Source organism: Oikopleura dioica, chromosome YSR, assembly GCF_907165135.1.
Source record: "Oikopleura dioica chromosome YSR, OKI2018_I68_1.0, whole genome shotgun sequence".
NCBI classification, from domain to species: Eukaryota; Metazoa; Chordata; class Appendicularia; order Copelata; family Oikopleuridae; genus Oikopleura; species Oikopleura dioica.
In genome coordinates this window covers 145,439-158,175 of record NC_137295.1, presented here as the reverse complement: position 1 = coordinate 158,175, position 12,737 = coordinate 145,439, and the positions used below count along the sequence as shown (strand labels likewise).

Here is a 12,737-nt window from a genome sequence, read left to right as displayed (position 1 = left end):
TATTGCCGGAGGACCTTCCGGAGGACCCTTACTGGAAGACCAACTGGTGGAGGACCAATATCAGAAACATTAACCGTATGCGGCTCGCGGGGGAACTTTTTCCCCGCACCCCTTTTTTGCCAATTTCTCGGCCATTTTTGGTCCAAATTCAAAAATTCAAAAAGAATAAGAATCAACATCGAATTTTCTATCTTCTTAGATCATAAAAATGATATGTTGGTATTTTTCATCAATGAGTAAATTGTAAAAAACCGTCAAAAATAGCCATTTTTTGTCTCGAGAACATGAAATCTGTCTAAAAAATCGAAGGAACGCGCGTAAAATTGGTGCGTTTTCGTCTCCAGAACATGAAATTTATTACATAACAGTCTCTAGCTCGCCTAAAAAACACCAAAAATTGAAGATTATCTGTCTGCAAGACACTGATAACACGAGACTCACCCCATTTTGCTCCGAAGACGCGTAAAATAAGGCATAAATTCTACTAGATGGGCGGGTGAAAAAAATTCCCCCGCGAGCCGCACAGGGGCTGCTCTGACCGAGACGCATACGGTTAATCAAGATAGTAAGTCTTTTAATAAAAACAACTTTTTTGTTGTTTCGACGGTTGTAACCGGCTGGTAAGGAGTGCGGTTCGATGCGGTTAAGATCAAAAACTTCTGTCATAGGTCAATATGAATCACAATCGGAATAGAATTTACGCAATATGAATATAATCAGAATAACAACCAGACTAACAATCAGAATACGTGTGATCATTGAATGGCGGCATTCTGTCAGTCACCATATGAAAAAAATTTATTGACTAAAAAAAATATTTGTGAATCTTAGTCACCAAAAGTATTTCATCACTTTTAATCGCGGTTCGCGAATTTGTACAATACTTTCAGTTAAAATGGCGCGGTGAATATATTTGGTTCAGATAACACTTTTGATGCAATCAAGTCAAAAAAATGATCAGAAATGGTGCTTCAATATATTTCAATATAGGAAACGTCCAATCTCTGAATTAGGCAGTGGCCGAATCGGCATTAACCGTTGCCTTTACGGATACATTTATTTGTCGAATTTCATAAGCAAGTTAATCCTTATGCATTCTAAAGAATATTTTTTGACTTGATTGCTTATCAAATAATAGTAAAGTATTTGTCAGAAGAATAAAAGAAATCACTGTATTTTTGAGAAGAAAAGATTCCAAAAACTCGCAGATTTTTCAGGTTTAAGATGCAGATTATCGACGAAATCATCGGGTTCAAATTTAACATCAGCGAAATTCTCCATCATCAGTTTGGTATCAGCCATTGCTTTAAGAAGATTCAAATGATTTCTGTCTCAGCTAGTTGGCTGCATCTTATCGGTTCTCGCCGTCGCCGGAGTTACAGGAATTGGGATGAAATACATCTGTCCTTTTGGAAAGATTGCTCTGTTAGCACGAATGATTTCCTGTATGCCATTTTTGAGCTCCGAAAATAACCTATCAATCGTCCGGCGAAGACTTGAAAGAAACAGTAAGTAGCTAGATTAAGCAGAGTCTTCACAAGTAGAGACCGAAAAAAATTAGCTCGAATGTCCAGAGCCACCAAGGTATCTGAAGAGAAACAGAGCAACGTAAGGAAAGGTAATTCCCAACGGGACAGGGAATAGTATTTCACTAACAGTGCCATTCAGAAAACCAACCAACGCTGGAACCAAGAAGAAACCCGCTTAAGAAGAGTGAGAAATATGAAGATTAATTCTTTTATCTGATTTTATTATTGAAACAAAAGTGGAGCCATTCCATATTCAACGATGATCGATAGACACACTCCAACTGGTGCCGAATACGTCGTCTAAGGAAGCATCTACGATGATTATGCCGAGCTGTATAGGAGCCAATAGAAAACAACTGAACCGAATTTACTAATGTATGAAAACAGATTGAAAATAGGGAAGTTAAATACAGTTATAATGAATAAGACATATGTAAATATTTGATTTTGATTTTTTCGATTTTTATTTTGATTTTTGATCTTCTTCTTCTTATCATCCTTGTCCCCCGCCCCCTTTTTCTTTTTTTAAAAAAGAAAAATCGTTGTTGATGGTTGAGTTTGATGAATTCAAGTGAAGGTATTTCTTGATTGTTAACAAAGAAATTTTGAGGTGGGAATTCTTTTTAGTTAAAACTAAATCAAAAGATTTCAAGCAAAATCTTTGCCAGGTGAAAACCTCTTTGGTAAAAACCAAATTGGACGGAAAGACGTGAGTCTTTGCGAGGTGAAAAACCTCTTTGGTAAAACCAAATAGGAAAAATGGCAAGATATAAGTCTTTTTGGTTAATACCAATAGTAAAATGGCAAGTTTTGGACTTTTTTGGTAAAAACCAATTTTTGTGAAGCTACAGATTCCCTAGCTAAGGTTAAAAACCAAGCGTTTGTGGAAATATACTGCAAGTTGCTTGCTGTTCGTCGGCCCTGAGGCATTCTAGCTAGATTTTAGCGGCAATCTAGCGGCATTTTCTCAGTCTGAGAGAGAGAAAGTGCGATGTTCCATGAGATTTTTTGGGATTATGGTTCCCCTCCAATGAGCGAGAGTCAACTAGAGCAAATTAGAGGGAAGAACCGGCAAGTGCCTGGCCGCGATTTTCCCAATTGGGATGGTAAGAAATATTATATATTTTTTCGACAAAGGAAAAATTTGCGGATTACAAAAAGAAGAAGAATAATTTTTAATTAGGAGTCTTGAAAAAACGAAAAATAAGCTTCTAACCAGAGGATGATGATCAGCGAAGTTGTGGGACCATAAATTTTTCTAGTAAAGTTTCATTTCTAAGTAAAATTTTTAGAATGGTGTGATTGTCTAAATGGTTTCCAAAAGAAGCCTTATCTGAAGGATTATCTAATCAGAGAATTTGCAATTTCAGCGCTTACATTTATTTGAAATTCTAGCGCTTTCGAAATTGCAGCGCAAACTCTTTCTAAAAGCACTCAGCGCCATCAAAATTCTAGCGCTCAAGGCGTTTGAAATTAGTGCTCTGAAAAAAAAATTGCCTTAGATTTGACTGACAAATTGTGGCTTAGAGAAGAAAAAGAAAAATTTTGATTAGAAATCTTAAAGCCTATATTAATAATAGGAAAAACAAAATTTTCAGTTAACTTTCAGAAGCGAGACTGAAACACTTTGAAGCTTCTTGTGAGATAAGAAGTGAGAAATGAAGTTGTGACAGTTTTGAGTCTAGATCTATCTAGGATCGGATGAAAAATAAGTTTTACTTTTATCTCCGTAATCTTAAAAGAAATAAGATTAAGACTTTACTCTATCTTTAAGAAATTTAAAGGGAAGTGAGCCAGACTTGTTTAGTTCCTCAAAGATTTTTAAAGGTGCGCCTCCCGCCGGTTTTAATAAAGAAGTGATTTCTTTTATCAGTTTTGAGAATTAAGTCCGGGTTATTCTCATTTTTAGTGGGTTGATCAAGGCCCACGAGTTCCCGCCCCAGTAGCTGATTTTTGGGGTAATTGGAAACGTTATTTCTATTACAAGAAAAGAAAAAGTGAATTATAGTTTCCTCCCGAAGATATAGGAAAGCTAATAAAGCAAGAGATAAAACGCAAAATCTCTGCTTTTCACGACAATGACCGGTTTTGAAATAGGAGTAGCGCATGCTCATTCACGTTTGATGACTAAAAATTGTCAATGAGTGAATATAAAACTAGCGATTTTTGTCAGAAGAGAAAAAATCAAGTTTTGTTAGCTTCTGAGAGTTAAGACTAAAAATAACGGTACATTAAGTCTGTTATAATTTTCTAACGGAAGTGAGTGATTCCGGCTGGCAAAGAAAATTATTGTTATTAGGCCGAAGAACAAAGTCGAAAAATTTCTACAGCAGACAAGTTTGTTTATAAATAAACAAAAATGTAAATTAACAAGACCAAAATTGTACCAAGTTGACACCATGAGTTTAAACACCATTTAAACTAACTCGCGAAAAGAAATAAATTCGTTAAGAAAGTTAGAAAATGGGACCTAAGAAAATATGAAATGAAGTACAGAAACTAATCCTGGTCTAGGACGGTCAAAAATACGCCTGGTTTGGGACGGTCGGGCCATTTAAAGATCAAAGGCGCACGCCTGGGGGGTGCTTTTTAATATGAAAGTGGCGCTAGAGGCGAGAGCAAAAATAATCCTGGTTTGGGACGCTTCGGCTGATTAAGACCGTCCCAGACCAGGCGTATTTTCCGTAAAGTGAATGTAATAGTAGAAAAAAAAGGTTAATTAAGTCAATCGTAACGTTTTGAACCGAAGTCAGCTGAGGCTGATTAATCAGTAATGACGTAAGAATCGAAAAATAAAAGCTTCGAGAAAAGAAAAACAATTATAAGTTATAGATTTCTAGACGCGAGTTCTCAGTCACCAGTATAAATAGTAATTCTACCTCTATCTCACTATCACCTATTACTCTACTACTTACTATCATATATCTCTATTTGTTTATTGTTGCTAGTTTTTGAGGAGACATTGCGGTCTCTTTATTATCAATAAAACATGTGTGTTGATGTGCTTTCGGCTCGCGATATTTACGCTCACCGTGGAGGGCGCTAGTGGTGTCACTAGAGCGCCTTTTCAGCACTATGACGATTAGCAACGCCACGTGCCCGGAGAGGGTCTATCCGGCTTTGCGGATATGCCTCGTCCGTTTTCGTGCGTGTGCCATCGTCATGCATTATTATACTGTATTTTACCGTCTCACAGAGCTTAATATCAGAAAGGTCAATCAACGGATTTACAAATTCATTCAATCGGAATAGGACTCGCACCCTTATGGACTTCGAAAACTACGAAAAAATGTGGAAAAAAGCCGGACCGAATGTGAAGCAAAGTCAAGCTCTCTAGAGGTCGAAAATGCGACGCTGAACGATGAAGGTAAATATCTTTGTGTTATCGACGCACATAAAATTTGGTCGGACGAGAGAATTCTACGTTACCGAGAGACGCAGGTGATAACACTAAGACGACCAAGAATCCATGCTCTCGAACAGCACAGACAGTACCTGAGAGCCCCACAAGATCCATGGGTAGACGTCGCGACATGTCTCTTGGATCCGGGGAAGCCAAAAGCGCAAAAAACTTGGGAAACGCCAACACAAACTAATATCACCGAGAAATTTAAAACAAGAACTCGGATGACGGCAGAAGGCATAAGACAAACTATTTTCTTCGAGCCGACGCAAAGTCTTAACAAACTCGAGATCCAGTGTAAAATTGAACACGAGCTTCAAGAAGCGTTCTCAAATGTGATTCGACTTAACGTTACGTTCTCCCCGACCATGCCGGTGAAAACAAGAAACGATCGTGAAGTTTTCTGCAATTCAATTGGCAATCCTAATCCGACAAGAAAATAGACTGTCAAGGATGTCTGGAGAGATACTAAGAAACAGAATGTCTCGGCGAGTATAACCCTTCGTGAAGAGCGAGATTTAGAGAAGATATACACCTGCACGGTCAGTAATTTTCTAGGGCAGAGAAGCGTCACCACTAATATATCAAACAGAGCTGAAGAACGAATCAAAACTCTTACCCACGTCAGCGCCTTTGTCATCTTGGCTTAATAAGTTGCCAACATCTCGTACAACACGTTCAAATTTCTCGGGGAACACACGCAGGGAAGGAGAGGAAAAGAAAGAGGCGGGGAAGGGATAAGCTCATAGCTTTGAAACTGATCGCGAAACTTATTCAGGCAAGTTTTTCTGCGGATAAAAAATAACCAAAGCTCAGACGTCGAGAGTTTTTACCGATGATGCCAACTTATGATGTCACTCAGTTCATTACTTTTGAATAAAGTATAATAAAACAGAAGTAAGATGCGTTATTGATTTGCTGACAGATATATAGGAAAGTGCAATCCAACTGAAGGACTTTGGTTTTTACAGCACCTGCGCGCTCGCTGCTTGGCTAGAACTGTATTGGTCAGGTACAGTGCGCGGCATGCGCTCTTCGCGCGCTAAGGGCAAGCTAGCTTTCAGAAAGAAGGCGCTATAGTCATACAATACAATAAGCACTACAAAGCGAACACACTTCGCCGGAGCCCGAAACTGTGGACCACAAATACTCCGAATCAGCGCGATTATCCCCGGAACACGAGAAGTCGACTCAGTCATGGCCAACATCAAGCCGATTCAAGTGAGAACGCAAACTGTACAATATAAGGTTTCGGTTAACCTTACGTTACATGTCTCATACGTAGTCATGGGTGAATACACATGAATGCGACGCGGTTTTCCTTGCAGCACCGGTTTCACAGGTGAAACTGGTTGATTGATTACTTTGTACACTTCGCAACCTGACAATTATCGTTCTATAAATGCAAGAGTGCAACTCACGCGCAATCAACGTTCAACTAGAGTTAGACGTGTGCCTTATTAAATTGGTGCCTTTAATTGGGGTGCCTTAAATCAGGTATCCAAGGTAGTCTTCTTATACGCAGGCAGCATTGGCCAGACCCGAAACCTTTTAAGAAGACGACATAATGGATAAAATGAACGCGAAGATTGAAAAACCTTCACACGGTGTAGGAAATGGGCAATACAATGATTTAAATGAACTAGACAACTCTCGAACTTATGAAACAAACCGTAGTCACTGAGTCACCAAACGCGCGAGAACTGCTAGAGAATATCTCTACAAAAATTCATCGCACCGATATATGTAATGGAAACTCTCAGAACTTTTTCATCAATTTATTGCACGCGATCTACATCATCATCAAATGCAATAGCCGGAGACGCCGCAGACACAAAACACCAAAAGAACACGCTCTCGACTTGCCATTCGCGGAGATGAACGCAAAAGCTCAAACGAACCGCTCAGACAGGGATGTACATTCGCAGTGGGGAAATCGCAGAAACCTTCGCAGTGCGACCTGCGAACTGCGGAAATTCGCACTTCGCAGCGCAGTCATAGCACACGTATGCACATCGCACCGCAGTCCGCAGTTTTCGCAGAATTTTCGAAAACTGCGATTTTTCCACAGTCATTTTCCGCAGTTTTTGATTAATCTCGCAGTTCGCAGACTGCGGATTTTGCGGTCATTTTCCAGCAATTTTTTCAAGTTTTTCTCTTGTGTGTTACTGGAAATATACGAAAAATAGGGCGTCGTAAGAATGGTCTCCGTTTGTCCAAGTCGCCGTTCGCCCAACTTGATCAAACTTTAAATCAAAACCATAATTGAGCTAAAAACAGTGATAATTTTAATTTTTTAAATAATGGGTGAGGGAGGGGTTGGGGACAGAACTGAGATTGATCAACTCATAGTTCAAAGCCTTTGTCAAGCCCCTTAAACTTAAAAATCATGGAACGGGGCTGAGACGGCCCGAAGGGCCGTCAAGCCCTTAAACTTAAAAATCATGGAACGAAGGGCCGTCAAGCCCCTTAAACTTAAAAATCATGGAACGGGGCTGAGACGGCCCGAAGGGCCGTCAAGCCCCTTAAACTTAAAAATCATGGAACGGGGCTGAGACGGCCCTCTTGCTTAGCTTAGAAAAATTTTCAAAAATGCAACTCTGCCCGTCATAATAATGACCACTCTTTTCACTCGGATCGCATTTCGCAGAAAATTTCGCATTTTTTCACAAAAAATCGCAGAATTAAGCGCAGTTTCAGCTTATTTTCCGCAGTTTCGCAGAAAATCGCAGAATTTACCGCATTTTTCAATTTTTTCCGAAGATCGCAGAAAATCGCAGTCTGCGCCGCACTGCGAAGAGAAAATTTTAAATCTCGCAGTTCGCACCGCAGAAAATCGTGAAAAAATCGCAGTTCGCACCGCACCGCAGTTGAAAATTTTAGAAAATGTACATCCCTGCGCTCAGACTAACAGACACCTTCTAATGAAACCCCCAGACATACGACACTGATGCGTAGGGATTCTCGCGAGCGAGGCCCAGAAATAAGTTTCTCTACTTTTAACAATCCAACCGACCGGTTGTAGGTGGTCGTGTGGGTACCGGTACCCCTGTTCGCTCACTCTCTTGAACGTGGGTATTAGTACCCACGATAATCCTCTTCTCTGAGCGTGGGTACCCTTTTTCGTCAATATGTTTTCTAGAAAGAAAAACATGATTGTGTTAATACTTATAGAAGGCTAATTCTTATATAAAATTGGTCGGAGCGTAAAAACTAACCCTTACCTAAACCCTTACCCTAACAAAGAAAAAAGGGAAGTGTCCGCTCCGCGGTTGGATAATAAGAAAACTCATTTCGGTACATTTTTGGAGTTATCTCTTTTCTTGAGCAGACTTGTATTCGAAAAGCTTGGTACGGTTGACGGCAAGAGTGAGTTTTTGTAAAGACTGAGTCTTCGCGCAAAGACTCAGTCTTTTTCTTCGTGCAGTGAGTCTTTTTTAGAAAAATAAAAGACTGAGTCTTTTTCGAGCAATTGTTTACGTCTCTAGAAATCTCTTCTGAATCATTTCTATTCAACAGTTCCTTATTTAGCATGAAGGAATAACCTAAAAGTCAGTGAAAATGACATTTCAAACCATTTTCTGACCGTTTGTGCGCTCCGCGCTTGTCTTAGAGAAAATTCATTGATAAAACGGGTTATACGTTTACCGCTTCGACTATATTTTCAAGTTGAAAAAGTTTCTAGAACAAAGACTCACTCCCGCCGTCACCCCTTGGTACCCACGTAAGCCAAAAATTCGGAACGTGGGTACCGGACCCCACATGACCGCATACCACCAACCGACCTTCTAATCCTCTGATTTTTGAATATGTTAAAGAAACATGCCTCTTTGTGCTATCTGTGAAAGTTTCAAGACTATGCAACAACTCAATCACTAGAAAATTGACTAAAAGAAACAGCGCAGCAGGAAATGCAGCGTCGTTCGCGCCCAGAACTAGTGTCCCTTCAATGTGCTGGGGCTCTGTTGACAGCTGCGAGAAAAATATTTTACTTCGATTCTTTATTTTCTGCCTTTTACCTTTTCCATTATTCACTTGATCTTTCCGCGCCTCTATTTAATTGATTTTTGATGTTGTAATGTTCGCTTGACCGATTTCGGGCTTTAGAGAAGTTGAAGAGACGCAATCTGTCGAGCTCAAGTTTCGATTGACCTTTATCTGATGCTGCGCCTGATGACGCTCTCAGCTGTTTTGTGCTTTTGTAAACGAGTCGTGCCAACTGAAATTTTTCGACATAAACAAACTACCCGTTGACGGCGGGTTCACGTGAACCCGCTTATATCGGCTTTATGGGCGGGTTCACGTCTTTGTCCGATATTCTAGAAAAAGAAATATGATAATTGTTCTTTTTTCATCAAACGCTATCTTCAATTTTTGACTTTTTATCCTTTTTAGTTTCCTAGAGTGTTCGTTTTATATTGCATAAAGTTGGGGAGTCCTTAATCTCCAAGCATGGACATCGTAGATTGTCCCCGAAGGGCTTAAAATGTAGCTAAGGGTCTTATCTCGTGAGTAAGGGGTTTTAGAAATCTAATGATCACGTTATCAATGATAAATTACCTCATTAATAACGAAATCACTGATTTTTCCGATTTTTACACATTTTGTGAAGTCCTTAATCTCCGAGCAAAAACTTGCTACCATCAGGGATCCCTGTAATGCGCCGGAGAATACAGCGCTCTGATTCGTCGAGCGTACAGCGCCCATCTTTCCCTTTTGCCTCTGAAGCGGCCAAAAGAAAGCGCGCTGATGGGGCGGCGGATGAGTCAGCGCACTACAGGGATCCCTGATGGTAGAATGTCCGCTAAGAGCTTAAAATTTAGCTAAAGGTCCAAACTAGTGAGTAAAGTGGTTTTGAAAGTCATGTGACTTACTCATCCCTATTCTAGAAACGTTCAAAAAGCGCTGTGCAATATAAAACAAACACTGTCACAGCTACTCCTGAATTATTTTCTTTCGTCTGAGAATATTTTCTATGCTTTCGGATTCCATTTATAGATCTTCCTTTTTGTGATAACGATTCTAGATAGGAAATTCCATCTAAACAAAAAGAATCATTCTTTTTCGAGGGGCTTGAAAAAGAATGGTTCTTCGAAAGAAAGAACCATTCTTTGCGAAAAAGAATCATTCTTCATAAAGACGCGAACCCGCCGTCTACCCAAACTAGCAACTCCTTGATAAAAAGTAGATTTAGTCAGAGGTAGCAAGAGCTATTTCGCATCAGTATATCTTTTCCCAAATAAATTTTTTCCGAAGGGAAAAATTTCTTTTCCATTCGTATACAGTACTTTTGTACTTTTTCAGATTTTAGAAATTTTTCAAGAATTTCAGTACTCGAAGTACTCAAATGGTCATAAATATGCAAAATTTAAATTTTAATCCTTTTACTTTTATTAAGTACAGTGGTGTGAGGAGTTTCCGCACCCTTTGTGAGTGCTGCGTTGCCGCACCCCGAGCCCGCACTTTTTCTACTAATTTCTTCTAGAAGTAGCAAAAGTGAGTGCTGCGTTTCCGTACCTTTTACCCGCTCTTTAGGGGTGCGGAAACTCCCACACCATTGTACTTCTGTGATAAATACTAACTGAATAAAGACAAAAGTTTTTGATTCTCTAAAACATATTAAAAACTTAATAGGCTAAAAGATCGGGGGCCAAAAAAGTGAATAACTTTTTCTTAAAAATGCCTCCGTATGGGGTTATGTCGGTTGAATCTTCCAACCTTTCGGGATCCCGAATATCTGAGGATTTCCCGTAACGTTCGCAGCAAAAAGAGCCTTTATGTCTTCGATCCTTTCGGGAATGGCTTTCAATAATTTCTATCCCAAAACATATTTTAAGCCAAACAGTAACGTCGAAATACATCTTTATTGCCAATAAATTATTGGCGCAAATGAAGGCGTGATCGAAAAAATAATCTACTCGAATAATTTGATCTAAAACTAATGAAGTTCTCCATATAAAAGGCGTGGAGAGCACACAATCTCTTTGATTGCAAATTCAACATTGATAAAATGTCTGGTCTTCTAAGACCATCGAATTTATCTTTTGATTAGTAAAATGCCCTCATTCGGCATTAAGACCACTTTTATAACGTAATCCTCAACATAACTCCCGAATGATTCGGGAAATCCCGAAACATTCGGGATCCCGAAAGGTTAGAAGTGACAACCGATTTTAACAATAATTCAGAAAATATATTTCAAAAATGTTCGTCAAGTTGTTCCTTGCCTTCATCTTTTCTCGTATAAAGGGAAGGGACTTTAGCTTTTAATCTTCCAACACCAGCTTTTAATCCTGTTCCTTTGAGTCTTGTCCCTTAATAACCACGACGTGATTCCTGACTAGATTTCTTTTCTTTTGTGTAGCCCAATTTTGTGGACATTCGTCTAACCGAGAAAATTTCAGAGGAAGAAATAGGATGTTTTTGATGAAATTAAAAACTTTTGCAGGGAAAAATTGACTTCGGCCTTTCTTGTGCTCATAAGAAAGCCCATAAAATTTTGAATCGAGTGGTCAAGAAATTACTCATTAAAGACTTCATGTGCGCTTCATCGTCAATTTTTATGGAGAGTCTATCGTAGAACACAAAAACCAGAAGCGATTGAGCGCTTCGCGCCAGTTTTATAGGAAACTTGAAGTCTTAGAGTAAAAATGATTGAAAAAAGTATCACTGTGGCAATTTTTCGAAAAAACAAATTGTTTATGCATTATGAGAAACGAATTTTCTAGAATATTGGAAAAAGACTGAAACCCGTTTTTTCGCCTAGGAATAAACGGCTTTCATTCTTTGCGAAAAGAATCATTCTTTACAAAGAATGAAACCCGTCGTCAGCCGTCAAGATTTGGCTCAGAAATATAAGGCGAAAACGTCACAGGTGACGCTAGAAGATGGTGAAAATGGCCATTTTGGGCAAACTTTGAGTCATTTTTTGAGCAACTTTTTGATGGAATTTTTCGATGTTTGATAGCTCAAACGAAAGCTCATCAAAAACTGAAGGTTCATTTTGAGGGTTTTCATTTGTGATGAAATTTGTTATTCGAAAAATTCTAAGGCCAATTTTTTATTGATTTTTTAAAAATCGTCAAAATGTACCTTCAATTTTTCCTGAGCTTTTATTTGAGCTATTGAACACTGAAAAATACAAACGGAAAGCCTGTTAAAAGTCGACTGAAACAGAGTTCCAAAACACGCTTGCGGGCGATGGCGTCCGTGCGCTTGCGCACGCACTCGCATGCAGATTTTGAAAATTGGTGCGCACGCGCACGCGAAAATTGAGATTGCGCACGCGTGCGTGATCGTGCGCGTGCTCGAAATCCTAGAAAATTTGGCGGTTTTAGGTCAGTTATGTCAAAAAATTTCTGGAGTCGATTTAAATGCATAAAATTTTCGGTTTTTCTAAATTTCTCCGCACGCGCACGCACGCGGAAATTTTGTGTTTTTGGAACTCTGGACTCACAGGTTTAGCTTTTTAGAGACTTCTGACGTCATTTGTGACGTAATGCTCTAGAAAATACCCACGTAAATAAGAAATATTCTACTTAGTTTTTCACGCTCTTTCTGATGAGCATAAGAGCGGATAGTGTGATTTTTCTGCTGCAAAAAGTTTTTTTATTTTATCTTTATATTATAAAGTTTATAAGATATCTATAGCTTATACTGAATAAGTTATAGACTTAAACTTATAGTGTATAAGTTATACAGTTTAATTGACCGAAAATTGTAAAACAACTTAAAAGAATGCGTTTCGACGATGAAAGTAGCTATTTTCGAAGACAAATTTCATCGAAAAATAATTTTAAGGGTAG

General features: G+C 39.0%; 1 protein-coding gene across 1 annotated transcript in view; it reads right to left on the bottom strand.

Annotated features, from left to right (window-relative positions):
• Positions 1–12,737, bottom strand: part of LOC145710759 (adenylate cyclase type 10-like) — a 95,616-nt gene that overhangs the window by 77,480 nt on the left and 5,399 nt on the right. Inside the window, exon 2 of the mRNA XM_081788481.1 lies at positions 11,160–11,246. Within this exon, the coding sequence (XP_081644607.1) occupies positions 11,160–11,246 (87 nt within the window). The remainder of the gene's footprint in view (positions 1–11,159; positions 11,247–12,737) is intronic.